Source organism: Jatropha curcas, chromosome 6, assembly GCF_041381405.1.
Source record: "Jatropha curcas cultivar XTBG-Jc1 chromosome 6, XTBG_Jcur_1.0, whole genome shotgun sequence".
In the NCBI taxonomy this organism is placed as follows: Eukaryota; Viridiplantae; Streptophyta; class Magnoliopsida; order Malpighiales; family Euphorbiaceae; genus Jatropha; species Jatropha curcas.
The window spans coordinates 1331849-1356057 of record NC_143156.1 but is presented as its reverse complement, the minus strand read 5'-3'; the positions used below and the strand labels follow the sequence as shown (position 1 = coordinate 1356057).

General features: G+C 33.8%; 5 protein-coding genes across 6 annotated transcripts; 2 read left to right on the top strand and 3 right to left on the bottom strand.

Annotated features, from left to right (window-relative positions):
• Positions 1-299: 299 nt before the first annotated feature.
• On the top strand, positions 300-2310 carry LOC105628752 (Acyl-CoA N-acyltransferases (NAT) superfamily protein). Its single transcript, XM_012210232.4, has 2 exons — positions 300-695; positions 1711-2310. Exons 1-2 carry the CDS (start codon positions 396-398, stop codon positions 2020-2022), a joined length of 612 nt encoding a protein of 203 aa, XP_012065622.1. The 5' UTR covers positions 300-395; the 3' UTR covers positions 2023-2310.
• Positions 2311-4871: 2561 nt separating this feature from the next.
• On the bottom strand, positions 4872-7984 carry LOC105628751 (Plasma-membrane choline transporter family protein). 2 transcript variants are annotated; one of them, XM_089723099.1, is made up of 5 exons: positions 7825-7984; positions 7389-7724; positions 6138-7049; positions 5340-5622; positions 4872-5260 (listed from the first exon to the last, which is right to left on the bottom strand). In XM_089723099.1, the coding sequence occupies exons 1-5, from the start codon at positions 7840-7842 to the stop codon at positions 5190-5192; spliced, it is 1620 nt and encodes a 539-aa protein (XP_089579225.1). In that variant the 5' UTR covers positions 7843-7984; the 3' UTR covers positions 4872-5189. The 2 variants fall into 2 exon arrangements, with proteins under 2 accessions (XP_089579225.1, XP_089579224.1); XM_089723098.1 differs by having other exon boundaries at positions 5389-5622.
• Positions 7985-10611: 2627 nt separating this feature from the next.
• On the bottom strand, positions 10612-12510 carry LOC105628750 (2,3-bisphosphoglycerate-dependent phosphoglycerate mutase). Its single transcript, XM_012210229.4, has 3 exons — positions 12352-12510; positions 12194-12246; positions 10612-11008 (listed from the first exon to the last, which is right to left on the bottom strand). Exons 1-3 carry the CDS (start codon positions 12440-12442, stop codon positions 10886-10888), a joined length of 267 nt encoding a protein of 88 aa, XP_012065619.1. The 5' UTR covers positions 12443-12510; the 3' UTR covers positions 10612-10885.
• A 1019-nt stretch (positions 12511-13529) lies between these two features.
• On the top strand, positions 13530-18234 carry LOC110008896 (putative disease resistance RPP13-like protein 1). Its single transcript, XM_020677146.3, is given in 9 exon segments — positions 13530-14571; positions 14573-14691; positions 14693-15165; positions 15168-15399; positions 15401-16333; positions 16335-16753; positions 16756-17301; positions 17304-17633; positions 17713-18234. Coding segments are annotated over 9 exon segments (4134 nt in total). The 5' UTR covers positions 13530-13653; the 3' UTR covers positions 17877-18234.
• A 554-nt stretch (positions 18235-18788) lies between these two features.
• Positions 18789-23113, bottom strand: LOC105628749 (protein RETICULATA-RELATED 4, chloroplastic). Its single transcript, XM_012210227.4, has 9 exons — positions 22670-23113; positions 22377-22592; positions 21518-21586; positions 20822-20953; positions 20682-20735; positions 20554-20598; positions 19808-19947; positions 19138-19263; positions 18789-19046 (listed from the first exon to the last, which is right to left on the bottom strand). Exons 1-9 carry the CDS (start codon positions 22997-22999, stop codon positions 18998-19000), a joined length of 1161 nt encoding a protein of 386 aa, XP_012065617.1. The 5' UTR covers positions 23000-23113; the 3' UTR covers positions 18789-18997.
• Between the last annotated feature and the right edge of the window lie 1096 nt (positions 23114-24209).

Sequence of the window (24209 nt, the reverse complement as noted above, 5' to 3'; positions counted from 1 at the left end):
CGAGAGACTACATAATTAAATTATTAAAATAAAAATTTTAACTAGCATATTTGAATATAATTATAGGATCGAGTAATTCACTCATAAAAATTGTACCTTGGTTTTTTATTTTTATTTTTTTTGAAATATTTTTGTGAAATAAATTTTGTAATTTCAAAAAATATCAATTTACAAATATAAATAATTAAATGTAAGATTTTGGCTCGCCAAGCGTGAATACACGTGTAAAAAAATAAAGAAATAAAGAGGGCCCAAATAACTTGTTTGGTCAAAGCCCAACTAAACCATCATATCTACGCTAAATCTTCCCTTCCCTCTTCTTTCCCATAATAACACAGTCCTCCAAAACCTAACCCTAAACCCTTCAAGAATTTGAGAAACCCATAAATCCAGCGATGGTGTGCATAAGGAAAGCCACGATAGATGACTTACTGGCGATGCAGGCTTGTAACCTGCTATGTCTACCGGAGAATTACCAGATGAAGTATTATTTCTACCACATACTCTCCTGGCCACAGCTCCTCTATGTCGCCGAAGACTACAACGGTCGTATCGTTGGCTACGTATTGGCCAAGATGGAAGAAGAGTCAAATGAGTGTCACGGCCATATCACCTCCCTCGCTGTCCTCCGTACTCACCGCAAGTTGGGCCTTGCTACTAAGCTCATGAACGCTGCTCAGACCGCCATGGAACAGGTCAAACTTTACTTCGATAATTACGCATTTTGTGTTTGATTTTATGCAGCAGGTATAGAATTATGTATTCGATTGTTTAATTTTTGAATGGCGCGAGAAATTCATAAGATTTATCTGTGGCTTTGTGGTTTTATGAAATGAATGTAATTTGGGATTCAATTCGCTAGTCTGTAAATTTTGGCAAGAGAACTGATAATTATTTTCTCTGCATGTGTAGTTAAATTGCAACCACTCAATTTGCTCAGACTAACCAAACAATAGCGTAAGGGACGGCTTAATCTGTAGGTTCTCAATTAAATTTTTTGAGGTGGTTTTGACGTGTTAATTTTAGATATAAGTATCACTGAATTTTTTCTTTTTTTTCTTTTTTTTTTTTTTATCGCTAGTAGCAAGTTTTTTTATTCCGTTCACTTATTGAAGACGAAAAGTACTTCCATATGCTGATTTGATAATTGAAGTACAATTTGAAGTTTCTGTTACAATGATCAGAATCTATCTAAAATTGGATTTGAAGTAACTGTTAATGCAATTTTTTTATGATGAGCGAGTATATTATATTTTGATGAGAGCATCGATTTTGATTTATATCAGTTTATGCTTATCAGGTTAGCTTGTACCACCAATCAGTCCCAAAGGGGAAGGATATATTATTATGAAAAATATGTATGAAGATCTGGAATAGCCAAATGCAACTTATAAATTATTAGTTTAATGAATTGGGAGATCACAATTTGTAAATTTGAGGTGATTCGATATGAACATTTATAGATATTAAACTTCCAAGATGATCGACATTATTGAACTACTGAACTACTTTTCTTGCTGTGAGCTTGTTCTGCATTAATTCTCATTCATGGTTGTGGAAGTAAAAGTTGAAGCTTCTTTTGCAAATGGTTACAGTTTGTTTGAAATTTTACTTACCAGAGCAAGTTATGGGCAAAAGTGGATAAACATACTTGTGAAGTGCATGTAAATGAATTGTGTGTTTGTCTCATCATCAAGTTATCTGGAGCAGGTATTTGGTGCTGAGTATGTATCGCTGCATGTGAGGAAGAGTAACCGTGCAGCATTCAATCTGTACACTGAAACATTGGGATATAAGATTCATGATGTGGAGGCTAAGTATTATGCTGATGGGGAGGATGCATATGATATGCGGAAGCAGCTCAAGGGGAAACAAAGTCATCATCATGGGCATCATCATCACCACCACCACCATCATCATGGTGGTGGGTGTTGTGCAGCTGATACAAAATCAGTGGAAGCAAGACCGGATTCAAAATCAGAGGCAAAAGCCAGCACAAAGTCAGAATCCAAAGCAAGTTGATGTTGAGACTTGCATCCAGTATTTGGAGAGCTGGGCTATACTCTTTTGGTATGTGATTCAGTAATATTGCTTTTGTACCGAGTAATATATAGTTTGTTTCAGGGATAATAATGCACTTAAGGACCGGGAAGTTGCATGGCTGTTTCTGTCATTGCAACCTCATATATTTTAATGATCATGGTTGTGCAATGGTTGCTAAACCTTCTTCTGAGGATAGCATTATGGCGCCAATATTTCTGTTGGATCTTATAATGTGGTTTTAATTTTTAAGTATTCAAAACTTTATAATTCCTCTTCCATCGTCTGGTTGCCTCCTTTGGAGGCTTGAAGCTGCTTTAATCTGGGAATTATAAAGACAATTGCCTTTTTTTTTCTTTTTTTTCTGTCAATTTTAATATATTTATTAATGAAACTATGATATATATTATTTTCATTTATACTTTATAAGTCTCGTTGTAGTAATGATTATAGAATTTGCTGAAGTTTTTCGCTTGATGTATCTACATGATGTAAATGATCTTTTTTATTATTTTTTTTATTAATATATTTTTTTGAGATTATTAATTTTTATATGCACTTCTTGGGTGAATGCATATTGGCATTGATCCACCTTTTTTATAATTTAGTTTTCAAATTAAAATATAAATAAATTAGATTGCCATATGCCTAAATGAAATATGAAATATTAATAGTTATTGTCTTATTGCACAAAAAAAAAAAAAAAAAAATCATCATGTGAAAAATAGCATTAATAATTTCCAACATTCGTATTTTTGTAGGTTTTTTTAATTCTTGTAACGAACTGTAAGACAATAAATATTTTTGTAATTTTTATAAATTAAAAATAAAAAATAAGAAAAAAAAAGCTACAATAAAGTGGAGTTTATTCAAATAGAATTTTACCAATATTCGAAATTTGAAATTGCAACTGAAAGGTAAGTTTTATCAGAATACTATCTCGGTCAAAGCGTTGGTAATTAGCTAAATCAAAACAAGCATTCATAATTAGTTAAATCAAAAGAAATTAGCAAATGTGATTTGGAAAATGAATTGCATATTCCTCTTGATATATTGTTAATGTTCCAAATTATTCCTTCTCCACCCAATCCTTCTAGCCATAGCATCATCAAAAAATAAAAAAACAAAAAAAAGTACCTAATTGGCCTTTATTTGAGAGAGACATTCATGGAAAGGACTCTGCTTTATTGCTCCATTAATTATTTATGTTTCTTGTTTTGTAGAGTTGGAATATAAATACAAACGGTCAAAATGGCAATAAAAAGTCAAAGTCTTGGCCTCTAATCTACTCCATAACCCACTAGATAAAATCTTCATTTTTTGAGCATGGAAGAAATAATCAATAATTGAAGAGTTTCCCATATGGTATGATTACATACGTAGTGACTGTCCTATTCAATGTATTCCTGCAAAGTTCAAACCTTTTTTGGCTTTTTAGAGAGAGAGAGAGAGAGATGGCTTTATGCAATTTGAAGATGACTTTCTTGATGGTATTTATTACATTATAAATTCAAATTTCAATAAAACACTTCATCTTTCTGTTTTGAATATTTAGAAGTTGCTAATTTGATGAGGAACTCTAATATAATTTCAATTTGGAAAAGGGAAAAAAAAAAAAAAAAAGGAGCAATTGCGATGTAGTCTCTAGGTTTTGCTCCAACACGTACGGATCTTAGTATTTTAAATTATACTATTTAGTTCTTGCATTATAATTTTTTTACACTATAAGATACAATTATTTTTTTTTTTTCCTTTTTAAATGACTATGAAATATCAAAAATACCCTCTAAAAGTAATTATTATGTAGCCCTTATGGTTTGATGAAATGCACTAATAAGAATCTCAATTTTCATAAGTTTACTCTATTTAGTCCTTATATAGTAGTTACTTTTAAGGGTGTTTGATATTTCATAACTAACTATTAAACTTATAGTATAACAAAATTATAATGCAGGGATTAAATAGCATAATTTTGAAATCCGAAGTCCTTATTAATGTATTTAATAAAAATTTAAGGACAATATAGTAATTATTCCAAAAAAAATTGCATCCTTGGTGTATGGTCTCTCTTTGTCACATTTCAAATCAAGGGAAGAGAAGAAGAAAAAGGCTAGAGAATAACTTACCATTCTAGCTATACTCCTAATTTCTTTTATCAGTATGCATACCCTTAACATTTACTTCTATGAGTGAAATATCTCATACCATTAATTTATATATAATCTTCAAGAAAATAAGAAATATTTCTATTCTTAGTCTTCTAATATTTTTTTGTTACGAAATCAATCAGATTATATCTAATTTAGTAATTTTAAAAAATTTATTGTTTCAATCATTTTACGATTACACATGAAGTATTCTAATTTGGCTAGTTCATGGTTGCTAAGATAGAAAGCATTTTCTAATTTGCTCCATGTATACTCTCCACTGGATGATTCCCAACAATAATTCCAAAAAAATAAAATAAAATAAAATAATATTAATTCTTGCTGGCTGCTTGTTTCCATATCCAACTAAAACCTATTAAAATAGTCTATTTTGTACTTTTTAAGTTATTTTATTTTGATTTTTGATAAGTTTGTGCAATATTTTAATGAAGGCAAACCTAACACACCATTTCTGTTCTAAGCATTATTTTATTTAAGAAAAACCCATATTTTAATTTTTTAACTATGATAAGGAAAAAAAAAAAAGAATTGATTAATATAAAATGCACAACTCATAAGGAGATTGCATAAACAGATACTAAAATTACATTAAACTATGGTAAGTGTTTTTAATTTACCATAAAAAAGAAAAAAAAATAAATAAATAAAATAATGGAGGAACTCTTTAATCAAGGAATAAGGAATATCCTAAAATGAATATGCAAATATGATAATGTTAAATTGTCTCATCTCTAGCTTGATTAGCTTGAATTCTGAATTACTGGACCCCGAATGGAAAGGGACTATAGTAATAGTACATTTTTGACAATCTGTGACCACAAATTTTAATTTGCTTCTGTACATTTTCATGGAAAAATCTTGCCTTGGCTTATGAACTATGATGCAAACCGCCGGGGTACTCTAGGCGTCGGAACCACCACATCGCGGCCAGATTTTATCAATTCTTGGCGTTCTTTGATTGTTTTATCGAATAATCTGTTGTCAGGATTTTCTGCATAACAAACATAGTAGCAGCTCACACAGGCATGGGGCAATGCCATAGCAATTCTTGTCTGTAAATCATATAGTTGGAAAACAAAGTTAATTAACTAGCTGAGTCAATAAAGAATCTTATAAAAGATTATAGAATACCTAGGCAAAGAAATGTTCCATTTAAAGGAATGTGGTCAGGGATACCAACCATTAGGTATCCAATGAAAAAAGCCAGAAGGGAAACTGTGGCTGTGAAAGGTTGATATGATTCATGAGTCCAAGCAGCAACTACAATAACACAAATGGAGCCACTGCATACTCCTGTAAGAAAGCAAATTGAGCTTGTAATATCAGAATCTACAATCCTTTCCATATCTTGCCTCTCGAAGAGTGCCCAAGTATCCTGTGATGCTTGCACAAAGCTTTTTCCGTATGCGGCTATCTGCATTGTTGATTTGAAGGATAAATTTCGGTATAAACAAACGTAGCAGAATAAGTTAGCTGTGTTTGTTGTCTGAGAGTTGTGTCTAACCAGAATAATTAACCAGGAAAGCATTATTAGATTGGTAAATATATGAAACATAGCAGAAAGAGTGTATTTTCATTAATTTTGGAATTATCCAGCATTATTTAGATTTTTACAAAAATGATTATAGATTATGCAATTACTTGAAAATGACTCCTGAAATATAAATCCCTACTAGATCAGATTAAAGGTCCTGATAGAGAATTTGCAACGTTGAATCTTGTAAAGAAAAAATTCATTAAAGCTTTCAACTTCCTGAAAAGGACAACTAAGTAGCAAGTCATATCCATATTATCTTCTTGGCTCTATAGAGGAAACTCAGTTATATTCATTTGCAACCACAAAAAAGAAAGCATCAGATTGTTCAGCAAAATGCAGTAAAAAGGGTAAGGAAATTTGTTGAAGTTTCAAGATTTTAGCAGTGATGATACCTGTACATAGGCCCAGCCATTGCCAAATCTGAAAATGGAGTTCATGACTCCAAGACAGCAATGAGCACAAGAAAACATGAACTCATCCTCTCCCTCGAGCAAATTCAAACCTCGGGCAACAATTCTCAGCGCTTCAATTGCTGGCACAAATAGAGACCCCAGACAAGCACTTCCAAGATTTATAGTCGTAGCTCTTTGAAAACAAAATTGAGTACTAGATTGCATTCCTCTAAGATAATACAGAGAGATTACTCTACTGACTGTCAAATTAACCACATTCCTCATAACCTCTGTAATCCAAGCCAAGCTTAATACTAATGCAATGATAGTCAAAGGAGGAAAATAGAAATTCAAGGCTCCAATTACAGCTAAAATCCACAAAGACATCCACAAGAACCCAACACTAAGCATCCAATAAGTGGGTTGATTCAAATCACCAAATTTTGGAACAGGTTCAAGTGACTTGACCAAAATTTTAGAATAAAATTTAAGTCTTTGACTAACCCAACAAGCATATAAACCATTTCCCATTGCAAAGGCAATAAGACAAACTCCAACACCATCAGTAGGAGCCCTTTGGAAGCAAATTAGCAGAATTCCGGCAGAAAGTGATATGAAGAAAGAACTCCATAATATGAAATGAATCATGAATCGAGGCCATACCCTGACGGCCTTTTGCCATGCAAAAGCAAGAGTAATGCTTAATAGCGATGCAACTTCAACTTGAGGAAGGAAATACTTCAATATCCTTTTCTCCTTTCTTTTAACAGTATCTGATGCTTCTATAAGTCCTTGAATTCCCTTGAATATAAGAAAACACACTAGTCCAATAGCTAAAACCATATGCAGGACAAACAGAAACAGAGATATTCTGTTTGTATACTTTCTTGAATTAAGTGTCGTTATTGATGGCTGGTGATCAAAGACAAGAAAACGGAAAAAAAAAAAAAAAAAAAAACACAATTTATTAGTAACTTGAAAAATTTCAGCAGAAACTTATATTTAACTAGAGAGAGACCCAGAATTTTCCATAACAGTCCACCAAAGCCATTAAGAAGATAAACATACTCATTAATTGCTAAAATTGTTTGACTAGGTAGAAAATTGACAAATATTTACTATAATTTATATAAGTTTCAAAGTATACTTATAATTAAACTCCAAAGTAAAACACTTTAAAAAGTCATTTTTTTAACAAATTCATAAAAGCAAAGAAGCTGCTGAAGATCACGAAATCAAGAAACAACTTACTTGTGGGGTTGGTGTAGAGCGAGGCAGAGGAGCTTGGGAAGGAGAAGGAGTAGCAACTCTAGAAGAACTATTAATAACAATTCTTAAAGGGTTTGATGGGTTTAATCTTTGCAACATTGACATATGAAAATTTCCTTGATCTTGATCATTAATTACATTGCTCTCTATCACCTTTTCTTTAAAACCCATCTCTCCTTTTTCTAAGTCTCTCTCTCCTTCTATCCCTTCTTTCCTTTCATCTCCTTCCTCTTCTTCTTCTTCTTCTCCTTCTCTTTCTTCTTCTTCTTCTTGTTCTTCTTCTTCTTCCACTTTTCTTTCATTTTCTCTCTCTAGCTCCTAATTAAAGAAAACAAATTCTTGAAATTATTAGCAGCTAAGACATTACAAAAGGACAAGTAAAAGATGGAGAAATTCAAGTGTAATAAGTTTCTCATACACGTTCTGTAGCACCCATGGTGATGGTGGACTGGTGGTGATGATTTCAGCTTCCGGCGGTGTAGGTGGCGGCTGTGATGGTGGTGGTGATGTATGAAAACCGTTGTTGGATTTTGTATGATTTTTGTGTTTCTTGTTTGTTGGCGATATTAATATCAGTAGTGGCTAACGTCTTTATTTTTAGTTTTTTATTTTTCTCTTCTATATAATTTTATTATCCAAGAATCCACGCGAATAACGCGCTGATTTATTTACGTGTAATACACGGACCAATGGTAGAGAAGCGAAGTGAATATGTGTAAAAAAGAACAGAGCACGTGCGAGTTTGGGTTTGTACTCCGTGCTTGTTTGGTGCACGGTATAAAGAGTAAAATGATTATGATCAATGGCTGAGATTCAGTTTTAATGGGCTCAAATGATGAGGTGGGTAAGATTGACTTTTTGACAGCAAACGAAGAGACTAGGCTTATCTGGATTTCCATTACAGGAAATTCACAGGCCTAATAGGACACTACAAAAGTAAATATTTTCTTTTTTACTTTTTACTTTTACCAGTTTTTAGGGGTTTCCACTTTCCACTCTCTATGCCATTCTTGACCGTTATTATTGGTTATGAGGAACCCTTTCTTGGGCAAGACATTATTATTTATTATTTATTATTTATTATTTATTAGTAGCTTATGACATAATTATTTATTAGAGAGGAGTTTTCCATTTTTTTTATTTTTAGATAAATAACTATTTAGTACCTCAAATTTCATCTAAATTGTAACTCCTTCATTTTTAATGCACTAATTTAATCCCTGAAATTTTATTTAGAAATGACGACCGGTTCGAGTATGGAGTGATTTTTTATTATTTATATTCCTACAGGACTAAATATATATATACCCATTATGTAATCAATTTAAATTAGAATTAAACCGATAGAAATCGGTATGAAATTGATTCTAGAATTTCATTTTTGAATTAAACCAAATTGAAAAATGAGGTCCAGTGATTCTTAACCTAATCTTAAGAGTTTGAAATTATAATCAATCAGAATTGCTAGTAAAGAAAGATATTAATAAATTAGAACCACATTAGAACTATTAATATTATTAGTGATAGAAAGATAAATTAAATATTTAATGAATTATTAGAATGATAAAGCATCATTTATTTTCTAAAATGACAAATATAAAAAAATAGAGGGAGTAATAATGAAAATTTCAAGTTGTCTCCATTGTGTGGGATAATCTAAAAGGACTTGGAATGTAGTTACCAAGAGCAAACAAGCAATCTTGAAACTTACAAGTGTAAGTAAAAGGTCCAAAGCTTACAACTTTGATTTGATCCTAAGAGACATCTAGAAACTATAATTTTACTGTAAAAGACAAAGAAATTTCAATCATTGATTTCCAGAAAGTAGAATAAGAAAGAAGAGATGAATTCTCCTTCCATTACTTAAATTACATTTAAGTCCTAAAATTTATTTTTCTAGAATAAGAGAATCAATTTCAAAAAATTATAGATCAATAAAATCTGCTTATATAATTATCCTCTCCTTTTCTTATTAAACATTTGTTAATTAAAATATTTAGGTCTATAAAACACCTTAGAATGATTTATTATTTAATAACTATGAATTAAAATACTTTATTATTTAGAGAAAATACACTTGGGTCCGTAAATTATATTCTAATTAACACTTCTTTCTCCCTATTTTTCAGAAATTATTTTGATGTTCCTAACATTTGCTGCAAATTTATTATCGGATTCTTTCGTCCAAAAAGTGAAATATTTTTGTAAAAAAAGTGTGCATATTATATTTAAAAAAGTTAGTTTGATTAATGGTAAACAATTAAATTTTGAAATAGAAGGACCGATAGTTAGTTCGAAGCAAAAATTAGAGACGTAATTTCTCGAAACTAGAGGAATAAAATTGTTAGTTAAGATATAATTTAGGGATCCAAATGTAATTTTCCCTATGACTTATTCAAAGACTTAAGATATAAAAAGTTAATATTAAATACACTTTTGGACAACAAATTTGCACGGAACCAAGAAAAAGAACGGACGTATAAATGGGGACTGAAATTCGCAGGCAACTTGGGAAGTAGAGCTCTGTAATATATAAAGAAAAGAGTGATCACGTGCCAGAAGGTTGATGATCTGGTTAAAGGCTCAAAGAAATGTAGGTAGGGCACCATTGATGTCAGAAAACGTGAGTAAATGGAAAATTGCAGAAAGATGACTTGGATCCACGTCAGATACGTGTCATTTCTCTCTCACAAAATGGTTTCATCAATCAATCATTATCACGTATGACCCTTTTGCTTCTTTTGCTTCTTTTCCCATTAATTGCTTCATCAAATACAGTAAAATAACTAGTTAGTTATGAAAAAGGCCCTTAAATTCAGTGTAGATAAGATAAATCACTCAATTCAGTTGGGTTGATCATACGGGGCAGCTGAAACCATGGGAGTTTGCAAAATGGATAGATGATGGGAGTTTGTTTGATTAGAGAAGTGAGATTTTTTAATAAGCAAATGAAAATTGGCCTTCTTGCTCAAGATGATTTGTTATTGTGTTGTTGGATGCATATGCCTACAAACTGTTGGTTAATATTCCTCTATGAAAGTCAAAACAGTGCTTTGTCAGTTTGTTTTACAAAGACATGTATAAAGCAAACAAGAAAAATCCTGCATTTATGTATATATTATATAAGAAATACTGGTCATAAGAGACCTTTCAAAAGACATCAAATGGCACCTTAAGAAAATTTGATGGGAAGGACAAAAAGTCATTAGAACAAAATTTCTTGTTTCAGTCATATATCAAAAGCAGTTTACCAAAGAAAATGTTACAAGTCGACCAAAAAATATAATTAGACCTCGTTTAAGCAATCAGTCTACTATACATTCAAAAATTTCAAAACATAAAACACAAACATTAACTGGGTTGGACTAGGAGTGAACGCAAATTAGAACAAGACCTCACCATAAGACGAGGTCCTCAACATGTTTCAAGATAATGTAAATTTCTATATCAAAACTTCTGTTCTGCAGTATCACCTAAATTTATTTCTTTGCAGCACCAGCAGGTTCGGGTGGTGCCTTGACAATACTTAGTTGACCACCTTCCTTGTTAGCAAGGGTGGCTGCTTTCACCTCATTGCAGTGGTTTATGAATTTGCTCAGCTCCTGGTCATATTGGAAGAGGGGGAAAAAAAAAATCAAAGATAAGAAATGGTTGCAATCAAAATGCAAGACAGTCTGCATTGTCATAATATACAAGAACAAAATGAATAACAAATTATTATAAATTACATCGACATTGGTCAACTCATTTCAAACAAGCAAGAAACAAAAAGGAAATTGCAATAAGAAAAAGGCAATTTGACACCAGTTATAAACTCAAATTCTCAGATTGTCATAATTGTCCAACATGAGAGGAGCATAGAGACGGTGAAGCCAAAAATATAAAGGGGGAGGGAAATTGTTAAGAGTATGCCTTAAAATGCCGCAGGACTTGGGTTCCAACCATAAGACCTGCTTTGAATTTTTTTTTTTTCCTCCAAAGCAAAGAGTGGGGAGGATAGGACAATTAAAAGATGAAAGAAAAAAATATGCACAAAATGGATAAGAGACGAAGATGTATGAGAAGACTGGCTGGATTCTCAATAGAGAAAAAATTGCATAGCATGATTAAGGTCGATATTAAAATAACAACTAATCTTAATTCCAAGCTAGTGGAACCAATATCAATCATTTGGAGATAATAATCGCTTCCATCTTCACTATAAATATGGGTATGCGTCCACTATTTAAGAAAAAATCAAAACAATAAAAAATAAAGAAATGTCTCCATATCAGCAAAATGTGGCTTGCAAAACTAACCACATCGGTTTTGCAGAAATGGAAGAGCTGTGGCGTCAGCTCATACTCATCACCCACAGTAAAAAGAGTGCTGGCAATCAGTATTTGACGCAAATTATAACACAAATATCCATTCTTGTCTAACCAAGCTTAGTCCAAAAAAAAATCTAAAAATCACCAATGCATGTTACTGTCCTTTATCTCTGCAACCTATCATCATAGAACAGAACTTATTTGGGTTTCAAATAGTTTGTCAAATCATGGTCCTTTTAGTGGAAAATTTACAAGCAAGGAAAACCACATCAAAGGAAGAAGAAAGACAATTGTGGGTGTTGAAAAAAATATGCACTCCTCACTTGACTCTTTCCATGAAACCGTTAGTTAATCAGAACCCTAAATCTTGTGATGTAAATGTCATTAACTCAAAATCCAACAGAGAAGAAAATTTGTTTAATCCGTTGTTTATCAAAGAAAAATAAAACAAACAAAAGTGAAGGTAATGGAACTCACTCTATCAGCATCCATCTCCTTTGTCACCTTAGATGGCTTCACAAATCTCTTCCCTGAAACATAAAGGTAGATAAAAGTTATGTAAAATATTTCTTAAGCATTAGTTCACACAGAGATGTGCATATTAAAGACAGAGAAAGAGGGAAAAAAGAAAAGACCTTTGCGCATAACAGGAACTTTTCCATGGCGATTAGAAGGGATTGTTTTCTTCTTCTGCTGTCCTTTGAATAGATTGCTTTTCTGCGTCATTGTTATGAGTTTTTCTGCTCCCGCTGTTTCTGCAGTTTTAGGGTTTGCTCAAAGGTATTATTTTGCCCGAAGACCTAAATAAATAAGTTATTCTTAAAACGATGCCGTTTTTGTCAACAAAAGTTACAGAATAAAACGCTTCGTTTATTGTGAAATTGCTTTCCCAGTGACGCTATCACGTACGACTTGTAGTTCGACTTCATGCAAGCAAGTACAAACAACGTCACCATTTCAACCTCCGTCCCTACGGCCTCGGCGCCACCGTGGCAACCGGCATGCCGGCCGCTTATCACTGTGCTACAAGCAATTGAGCCTAAAAGGGATAGCCATCTAAGAGAAAGTACATTTAGGCTCCTACAGTCTGGCGATTTGAAGTTGAAAGGAAAGGTAAAAGAAGCAGAAGCAGAAGCAGAAGCTAGAGATAATGAAGAAAAAGAAAAAAAAAAAAAAAAAAAAAAAAAAAAGAACAAGAAGAAAAAATGGAAACTTTAGTAAGTAGAATTCAGGTTTCAAAATGATCATAATTTTCAATTGATCAAAATGCTTATTAATTTGCGAGAATTCTCCTTTGAGATTGAGATAATTATGATTTTAGTTAATGTTTACCTGCTTTTGTATTTCTAGTACTTAATATTATACTATTGTTTCTTTCTGGCTTTCTGCTCATTCTTGTTTAAACATTTTCCCTTCTCTGCTTTTAGAATTTTCTCAGCAACCAATATGGAAGATTTTAGCACAAAAAGATATGTAAATAGCTTTCTTACTTATTTTGATCGGAGAAACATTTCATTTTTTTTTTGCTTTTCCTTTTTTGGCTTTCCAAAAGATTTCTGTTTATCAAATTTAGTAAAACAAATCCAACAGAAACTTAGCTTTTACATGGATTAGCTTTTTCCTTCTTTTCCTGATATTTCATGGCATGCCAAATTTTGTGGAGCCCATTGAAGAGAAACACAATACTTCGACTGCAAGTCGTCTACTGTGAGTTATTCCATACCTTATTTAATGATTGATAAAGAAGAAGATATCGAATAACTTTAGTTTTTGAAATTTCAAAAAATAAAATATTTGTCTAGTCTTTCATTTGAATTGTCCTTTATTTTGTTTCATTGCTTCAATTGTTCCTCTTTCCCTGTCTTTGCTTCAATTACTTCAATCTTTCTCATAGACAACCACCTCTTGTCTTATAATTCTGTTGTTTCTGCAAGGACATGTCTTTCATTGGACAGGCTGCACTATCAGCTTTGATGGAACTGCTTATTAAAAAGATGGCTTCTGTTTCCATGGAATATTTGAGCTCCAAATATCAAGATCGAAAGCAAGTCCATGCTGAGATCAAGAAATGGGAAAAAATGTTGACTAGAATTCAAGCTCTGCTTGATGATGCAGAGGAGAAGCAAATAACAAAGCAATTGGTGAAGATCTGGCTTGGGGAGCTCAAAGACTTGGCTTATGATGTGGTAGACTTCTTGGATGAGTTTGCTACTGAATCTTTACAGCGCCGGTTGAAGCACAAAACTCGAGCCAGCACAAGTGAGGTTCGAAATTTCTTTCACATTGTTGCCAGGGCCTTCAATCCAAGAGCTGTTATGTTTAATTCTGAGATGACCAAGATAAAGGAGATAACCACCAGATTACAAGACATTACGGCACAGAGAAATCACTTAGATTTGAGGGAGAATGTTGGAGGGCCATCCAGTAAGGTATGGCAACGACCTCCCAGTACAACACTTGCCCGGCTTGTATACAGTGATGAGGCAGTGCAACATTTTCATATAAAATGATGGGTTTCTGTGTCTGATGCGTTTGACATTTTGAGAATAACAAAGAGCATTCTTAGTCGGAATACTATGAAGTCCTGCGATCTGAACGAACTTAATCAAGTTCAGCTAACATTGCGTGAAGAATTAGCAGGGAAGAAGTTTTTGATTGTTTTAGATGATGTTTGGACCGAGAATTATGAAGATTGGAGTGTTCTGCGGCCCCCATTCATGGATGGAGCACCAGGAAGTAGAATACTTCTGACAACACGTAGCATAGCTGTTTCACGGATGATGGGAACCGTTGAGTTTCACCAACTGCAAAATATTTCAGATGATGGCTGTTGGTCACTATTTTCCAAACATGCATTTTAAGAATAGAAGTATCAGTGCATGTCCAGATCTGGAATTCATCCGTGAAAAGGTCATAGAAAAGTGTAATGGCTTGCCTTTGGCAGCAAGAACTTTGGGTGGGATCTTACGCTCCAAAACATGAAGTTGAGTGGAAATATATATTGAACAGCAATATATGGAGTTCACAAAATGACCAAAGTGGCATTCTTCCTGTCTTGAGATTAAGTTACCATCAGCTGCCATCAAATTTAAAGAGGTGTTTTGCCTATTGTGCAATATTTCCAAAGGATTATGAGTTTGAGGAGAAGGAATTGATCCTTTTATGGATGGCAGAAGGTTTGATACAGCCAGTGGATAGTGAAAAGGAAACGGAAGATGTAGGTGCTGAGTATTTTCACGAGCTATTGTGTAGATCACTTTTTCAACCGTCAACTAATGGTGAATCTTTTTTGGTTATGCATGACCTTGTGAATGATCTAGCACAATGACATGCTGGAGATACATGCTTCAATTTGGATGATAAACCAAGGATTGATGAAGAATTCATAAAATATAGAGCTTGTCACTTCTCTTTCATTCCTGGCGAACTTGATGGGATTAAAAAGTTTGAACTTCATTCCTACCTTTGCCAATATGGGATTCAACTAACTACTTGTCAAATAAAATTCCTTTTGATTTGTTACCAAAGCTTAAGTGCTTAAGAGTGTTATCTTTTAGTTACTACAACATCACTGAGTTGCCAGATTCAATTGGTGATTTGAAACCTTTAAGATATCTAAATCTTTCATACACTAAAATCAGAATTGTAACTGAGTCAGTAACTTCACTATGCAACTTACAAACCTATTGATGGAGGGATGTTGGCATCTAAGAAGTTGCCTTCAAGCATGGGAAATTTGCTTAACCTGCGTCATCTTGAATTTGTAGTGGATGGGATGCCAATGGGAGTCAAAGAATTGAAAAATCTCCGCGCTCTGTCTTATTTTCCAGTGGGTAAAGATGGTGTTAATATATCAGCCCTGCTGAACTTAAAATTTCTTCGGGGGGCACTCTGCATTACTGGGTTGGAGAACGTGACTGATGCTCTACATGCCAGGGAGGCCAATTTGATAGGTAAAAAAGACCTGGATGCTTTGTTGCTAGAATGGAAATATGATGATGTGAGAAATGAGAGACTTGACAGAGATGTACTTGATGGACTGCAACCTCATGGAAAACTGAAAGAGCTCACCGTAAAAGGCTACAGTGGTATGGAACTTTCTTCTTGGGTAGGAGATCCTTCATTCCATAATCTAGTGACCTTATGTTTAGAGGACTGCAAAAAATGCAGGTGCTTACCTCACCTAGGGCTGTTACCATCTGTCAAACACCTTGTTGTCAAAAGAATGTATGGTATAAAACGGGTGGATCACGAATTTCATGGGGACAGAAATATGAATCATTTTCCAAAACTGGAAACTCTGCAATTTATGAATATGGTTCAACTGGAAGAATGGAATCCGAGTGAGGTTGAATTCCCATGCTTGAGTGAGCTTACCATTAAAGATTGTCCCAAATTATCAGGAAATTTATCCGGCCATCTTTCTTCATTTAAAAAGCTTGTGATTAGAAACTGTGACCAAATGGTGGTTTTGCTTCCAAGCCTCCAAATGTTGTCCAAGCTAGAAATCAGAAACTGCAAAGAGGTGGATTGTAGATATATGAATGTCTTTGGTTCACAAAACTCTTTGGTACTCCATGAAATTTCAAATAACGTAACACTCAAAGAGGCGTTCATGCAAGGCAACAACTTTGAGCAAAATCATGGGAGATATATTTCCTTCTACGCTACCAACAAGTTATATGGCTACCAGTCAAATTGAAATTGTGAAATTAATTTGTTGTGAAAGCCTGCTGCAATGCTTTCTTAACCTCATGTCGCTTAGACTTCTAACAATAGAATGTTTCCCAGGACTTGTTTCTTTCCCAGAAGCTGGTTTTCCTCCAAGTCTGAGAGCTACTCGGGTTAGACTGTGCATGAATCTCAGTTCTTTACCTGATGCAGTTCACAGCAGTGCATGTCTTGAAGACATGGAAATTTACATGTGCGATTCTCTGGTGTCATTTAAAAGAGGCCAGCTACCTCCAACTTTTAAGCGGCTGAAGATAAGATATTGCAAGAATTTGCACAGCTTACTAGATAAGGAAGAAGATTCTTCTTTTCCTCTTGTAATATCCCCCATCTTGAGAATTTGGTAGTTTCTAGTCGTGAGTCTCTTACATCATTATCAGCAGCAAGCAAGTTACTGCTCACGCTTAAAGACCTTAAGGTTGATTTTTGTTCAAGCTTGGAGTCAATAGCAGAGAGCTTTGGCAACAACACATCTCTTGAACGTGTAAATATTAGATGGTGCCATAATCTTAAATCTTTACCTGACGACCTTCACAAGCTTATCAATCTCCGTAAGATTAACATAGTTGGTTGTTTAAGTCTTGTTTCCTTCCCATGTAGAGGGTTGCCCACCACCCATCTGAAACTACTTCAGGTTAGAGATTGTTTGAAACTTGAGCCCCTTCCTGATAACATACACAACCTCACATCTCTTCGAACATTGGTTTTATATAATTGTCGAAGGAACATATCCTTTCCAGATGAAGGTTTACCCACCAACCTCACAATACTTGATATTTCTTTGTCCAACTTCTGCAAGCCATTGTTTGTGGGGTTGCACAGGTTCACATCTCTTAGACAACTTCATATCAGAGGTGATGTCCAGACGTGCTGTCCTTTCCAGATGAGGAAATGGGAATGATGTTGCCTTCCTCACTCACTCCCTTGTTCATTAGAGATTTCCCAAATCTCGAATACCTCTCCACGAAAGGCTTTGAAAGCCTTGCCTCGCTTCAACTTCTATTGCTCCAGAGTTGCCTCAAGCTTGCCTCCTTCCCAAACAGTCTACCTCCCTCACTTTTGGAACTGTATGTAATAGATTGTCCTCTGCTAAAAAAGAATTATGAGAAGAATAAAAGGCAAGTGAGATCGAAGATAGACAACATTCCCTGCGTCAAGATAGATATGAAATCAGCCTTTAAACCAGGTAACCAATTTAAAAATAATTCAAAGCTATTTAATTTTTTGTCTGTGTATCTAACATATTTGTCGTTCTGTAAATGAAGAAAATGATTCTGAAGAGAATGGAATGGATAGTGATGAGGAAGAAACTTATGATGACCTAGATGAGGAAGAAATGTATGATGATGACCCAGAAGAAGAAGAAAAGGACACTGATTGTGAAGAGGAAGAAACAGACAGCGGCTCTGAAGTTGAAGATGAAGGATAAAAAAAATGATAATTGGTACTTCCAATTGGTAGTAGTCGGAAGCTTTTAGGAAATTACCTTTTTTTTTTTTTTTTTTTTTTTTTTGAACAGCAAACTTATTGATTCATGTAACACAAATTCTTCCTTGTTTCCTTAATTCATGGAGTGCAAATTTTATCATTATTATTATTTTTTTTAAACTGGGAATGCAGAGGTTGAATAGGCTCAATTACTGACATCCGGCCAGAAGAAAAGTACTGTCTTCATTTAAGAAACGTAGCTATAAAATATTCAAGGATACATTCAACCATGAATGACAATAATACGAAGGGCATTTAGCTACGTTTCATCAAACGCTAAAGGGAATAAATTTTCATAATCTGCTCACATTTCATAATCTGTTTTTTCTCACATTTCATAATCTGCTCCCAATTCATCATTTTTTTTTCTCACATTTTTATAATCTGTTTTTCTCACATTTCATAATTGTTTTTTAAAATTTTAAACACCAATACCGAAAACTATAAATATAAAGCTGGAATATGAGATTAAATTTGTCTAGGTCCAGTTATGGCTTCACTTATGAACCAAACTAATAAAAATACTTTATCTTTTTTTTTTTTTTCCTAGTGAATGGTCAAAAATATCATTGCTTCAATAAAAATTATTCTTCATTGGGTTGCATAGTGAGCAGATTATATGATCATAATGGAAAATATACAGGCATGTACAATATGAGAAAATTGTTTAATTTGATTGTTCTTGAGTGTCAGACTTTTGATGGGAGGAACAGGATATGGATGGAGGTTTGTCAGTTATTCTTAACATCATCAATGTTGCAGGCTTTCCATGAACTGTAAAATAATCAAAATTATAATCTGTTATAGAAGCTGGTTATCTCATCTGAGATGAACGTTCTGTTTGAAATTTGAATGGCTAAAAAAATGTATACCTTTGATTTGAAATTTTCTAAATAATTTTCTTAGCGTTCTTTAAAATCTTTTTCACAATCACCTTCTACCTTCCAAATTAAAAAAAAAAAAGGGGCAACCAAATGGATTCACCTCTAAGAATTCCAAAGAATCATTTTCATTTATTCAGACAACATGAAAGCAACCAAATGGTATCAACACCGATATACTTCACTCCCTTATCTTTTGGATTCCAACCCATCGCGCATAATCCACCCACCTGTAAATAAATTAAACACAAGATTTTCAGGCAAATGGTCTTGTAGACTTTGAGGATATATAACAAATATGATTCAGTTTCAGTATCTTACATCAATGACCCTAAGAAAGTGTTGCCAGTTCGAACAACAAAGCAAATTGCACTCAGTATAACCTTATGTTGGTGTAGCAAAGGCTCCAGAATTCTTTGTTCAATAACTCCAGCAAGTATTTGATATCTGTTAAACGAGTAAAGTTTGAGTCATTAAATTAAATGTAAACCTATTCCTGTTTAGGCAATGGCACCTCCTTGATGAAAGTAAATAATTCCATGACCCCACATATTATATGCAGATATACCAACTAAACCAGCCCAAATTTGTAAGGATAAAAAATGATTTAGTAACACGGGTCACCGCTATTTGCATATACGTATCATGTAGCAATGGCTAAGAATTTATACTTTCAGGAGAAATATTTGATACATGTCATGCACTGATTTCTAGTCGGGAAAATTCTTCCTTCAATGTAAATGAATGATTGTTTCCCCCAATAATATTTGACCTGCAAAGATTAATTAATCCCCCCGATTGCATACTTCTCTTCCATCTAAGGGGAAAAATCTTTGGAAAGAAAATTTTTCCATGAGAAACAGGTGAAGGAAAAGTTTTGCAACACGAAATTTATTTTCCCAAAACTTCATCTTCTCTTTGATATAAACCAACAATTTGAAGATGATAATCCTCTTGTTGGCCTCATGAATAAGAATTGGAAGAAGATTACCTTAGGTTGCTAGAAACTGCCATATAGACACCATAGGCAGCACTGGTAGATAATATAGGTACATCCTCAGCTTCACCAGCGAAAGTTTTATCAAAAGCCTTTCTTGCATTGATCAATACATTTGTTATACCTACACCAATCTGAAGAGGGCTGGTTTTAGTTGAATTGCCATCAATCATGTGAAAAAAATAGAGGATAAAAACACAAACAAGGAAAGATTTACTCATGTGCATTGTACAAGTAAATAATTATTCAACTAATCTTTTTATCAGTCTAACAAACTACTAATTTTGAGCATTTTTAAGGATCTTTTATCTTCGTGCAAGATTCAACATCATAACTGTTACAAAATAAACCTGAATCAAACATTTCTTTACAATGGACTTAAATTCACATTGCTTGAAGTCAAACCCAGAAAGACTACAATTATAAAGATACCCCGAAATTTCCAACATAGTACAAGTAGACTTTGGCACAACAAATACCTGAAGCAGGAAGAGGAGGATCATGTACTATTAGAAGGTAAAGAAACAATTGAAAAGTTTATATTAATGAAATTACATTGTGTTTTTAGAGATTATAAAATAGCGGAACTTCCTTCTCTGATGACATCACAACATGCTTAGGTCTAGTAGTACCAGAACAACATCCAAAGTTGAGCAACTTTTGAAGTACAGAAAAAATAAACTAAAAAAGGTGAAAACCAATTAAACAAAGAGCTGAGATCATTGAAGGAGTTAACTTACCAGAGAGGCACTCGTTCCAACTACAAATAGCTTTGATCCATTACGCTGAAAAACATATAAGAAAAACATAGGTCATGCAATTGTCATAAAATGACTACTTGAGCTTGTTTACATGATTTGGCACATACCACTATTGCGCCTACTCTCTGTAGAAATGAATAAGATGTTCCAGCCAAAGCCACCTGCATGCAGGATTTCAGACATTAACATTGAAATATTCTTTAGACACTATTGACAGCCAAGAATTGCACAAAAAACAATCAATAACCTGAAAGGCGTTATCAGGACAATTGTGGAAGAACCTAGCGATAGAGCCAGCACTGACTGCAAGAGGTGGTCGGAGAGAGAGAGTAGGAGCAGGAAGCCACACTAGCATAAAATCTGCTATTATAGCCATCACCTAAAACAGAAACTATTTCAGAAGAAAATATAGTCTATTGCATTGGAAAAAAGTTGCTGGTATCCTGATTAATTGTTTATAAGACCTGTCCAAGTATAGCTTGTGGCTAGCTATATTCACTTAAGCTAATCAGACTGTAAAGGGTTTCTGCTAAGATCAACTTAAGTCAAATGTATATGAGTTAGCCATAGAGCTAATGGCTGCTAATGATTGGCAATTTCTTGATAGTTGACAAGTACCATAACTTTATTATGAAATCAACTAGGAGCAAATAGTTTGCACTCTTCTTCTTTTGCTACTTCAGCTCTGCTCACCCACCTCAATTATAGTTACACTATGCAGTATGCACAACAAACAAAAAGTTGACCACAAAAGTCACAGCTGTTTGAAAGCATCTTTGTTTATATAGAATTACTATATCCTTTAAAAAAAAAAAAAAAATTTGTTTCCTTATAAGAAATAGGATTATATTAGTCAACTCATACAAGCATAAGGGCAAAGAGCACTCATTCAATTAACCTTTATAGGAGAATACAAAAGAAAGGACACAAAAGATAGCCATACCACATCAGCAAAAACAAAATCCAGCTCCTTGGTAAATTTTTCTCTGCGCTTTTCCAATTCAGCAGCAGTCTGAAAAGAAAGCAAAATCCAGAAAGATTATCTATGAGCTGCATTGCGTTGCTGTCTTGCATATGACGAGAACAGGAAAAAAAGGAAAGGAAAAGGGAGGGAGGAGTGGTTCTATTTAACGAGGACGACATAGAACTTTGAAGTCATTTAGAAATATGAAGTGCTTGAACTAAAATTTGAAAAGCATATATTAGCCCAACAGCAAGTTCGAGCATTGGGTGTGCGACAAACTCAAACACAGATAATCCCCTTGCAGATGCTCAAATCAATCCCCTTGCAGATGAAGCTGAAGCATTAGCCATGAATGCACCATATAAACCTAATGCATCAAACTTTCATAACAACTTCAATACATCCTGAATGTACATTCATCCAATTATCCAAACAAATGAGTATATGCTCATATAAAACAAAAGCTATTTTCAACAATAATATGAAAATCCCCCACAAAGGTTCTTAGTTCTTACTAGGAAATTTCTGTCACTTCACCAATTCATACTAAGTTGATAATATTATCTTCTAATAGACTTCCCTAAAACAACAACATATATACATGCCACATAGGACTGTATTAGCATGTTTGTGATTTGTTATATTTATATCCTTCGGAAGATAAGACAGAAAGATTTCCGCATAGAATTTAAAGAAGAAATACATAGATAATTGAATAGCTTATAAGAAATCACTGAACACTTTTGAAGTTGCCACCAATTTACATCCAACTCACATAATTGAATTGCATTGCATACCTACACAATTAAATAGCTTATGTGAAGCATAAAGTACAAACCTTTGTAAAAATCCCAACCCCACATTCAATGCCGACCTTGGCCAAGAACAGATCATCTGCAAGCAAGCGCTCCTTAAATCCACCAAACTGAAGTAACCATCGGAATATCGGCGATTTCTCCAGCTCAAAGTACCTATACACAATCGATCCCGGCACTCTCCCTGCCTCAATTGCCCCCGCCAAGTCCTTTGGCAAGCTCTCCAATGACCTCCCTACCTAACTCCACGAAATCCACACTCATTACTACAATCCATACACAAACACCAAAAATGTTATACACGTATAAAATATACCTCAGCCAATGCCAGAATGGCTTCAGTCCGGTTGCGGGATCCAGCATCATCGTCACCGTCATTTCTTCCATTCCCTCCTCCACCTCTTCCACCGCTGCCGCCGCTTCCACCACTATCTGAGCCGCCAGTTCCACCAGAGGAAAAGACGATAGTTGTATGGAATCGATTACGGGGAAATGACCGAGTAAGAGAGGGAGTAGAGAGTTTAGAATTACTAGTGGTAATGATACGAGGAGTGATGATAGTGAAGGTATTATAGCTACGGTGGTGGTTTGATGAGTGCAGAGAGACGGCGCGCGTAGGGATGTTGCAGAAGTTGGCGATTGCCATTTCTCAGAGACTCGGAAAGATTGAGGTCAGCAAGAGAGAAGGTTCGGTGGTTAAATTTGTTGTTCGGTGGAGAAAGAGATGGCGCGAGGACTTCAAAATGAAATCTCTACTCGCACTATTTCGCACGCTCCTGTTATTAAGCTCGAGACCACGTTAAAATACAAAAAATATATTTTATCATTCGAGTTCCAACTTCAAACTTCTATAATGGCAGATCTTTTTTTTTTTTTCGCTTTAAATTATAAATATATTCAAATTTGAATTCATATTTTTAAATATCCTTTTAACAAGTTAATAAAATACGGTTCTATAAACCTCTATAAAAATTGATTGAAAAAAATGAACATGAAATAGTAAAATGTATAAAAATAAAATTTATGTCTCCACTCTTTACCCTTAACTACTCGAAATTTAATTTAAAAAAATTATTTAAGTTTAATAAGCTAAGATTAAACTCAAAATCAAATATCTAAAATGCAAAGTAAAATTTTTTAAATATAAATTATAAAATTTAATATTTAAATTGTAATAAATTAAAAATTGAAGATAGTTTTATCTAAGTTAAATTAGAGCTTAATAGAGAGTTAGGATTATAGAGCTCCATAATTAGGAAGTGATGGGCGAAAGGAGAGGAAAACGCGTGAAGATGAAATTGGCAAAAGCAGTGATGGTTAGGGGAAGTGCATTGCACGCACCTAGAAATGGAAAAGAATTGGAATCCGTTGACCTTGACCGTCGATCCCATACCGTCCACCTAATAATTTTTATGAGACTAAATGTGGAAGTGAATCTCTTATCTTTGCTGTTAATTCTTTTCAAAGCGCCAGTAAATTATCCAAATCAAGGAATAAACTAAATTTATTCTGATTTTGATTATTTCCGACTCGAATGTTGCATAATTAAATATTTTTTTTATTCATAAAAGATTGATTAAAAAAAATTGAATGGATCGAGGTCTTGACTCATTAAATTAGTGAAAATTATTACGATTAGTCGAAACATCTCACTCCACACATAAGTGAGAAAATCAACTAGACTATAACTATTGACTCTCAATTCCATTAATTTAATTTGACCATTTTCATCAAACTTTATTCAATTTAATTTCAATTTTATATTTAGTTCTATTTGAAAAAAAATAAAATTGAAACTTTCATTAAGAGAGAACAATATTCATATACCAAATATAGATAATAAAAAAAATTTACAT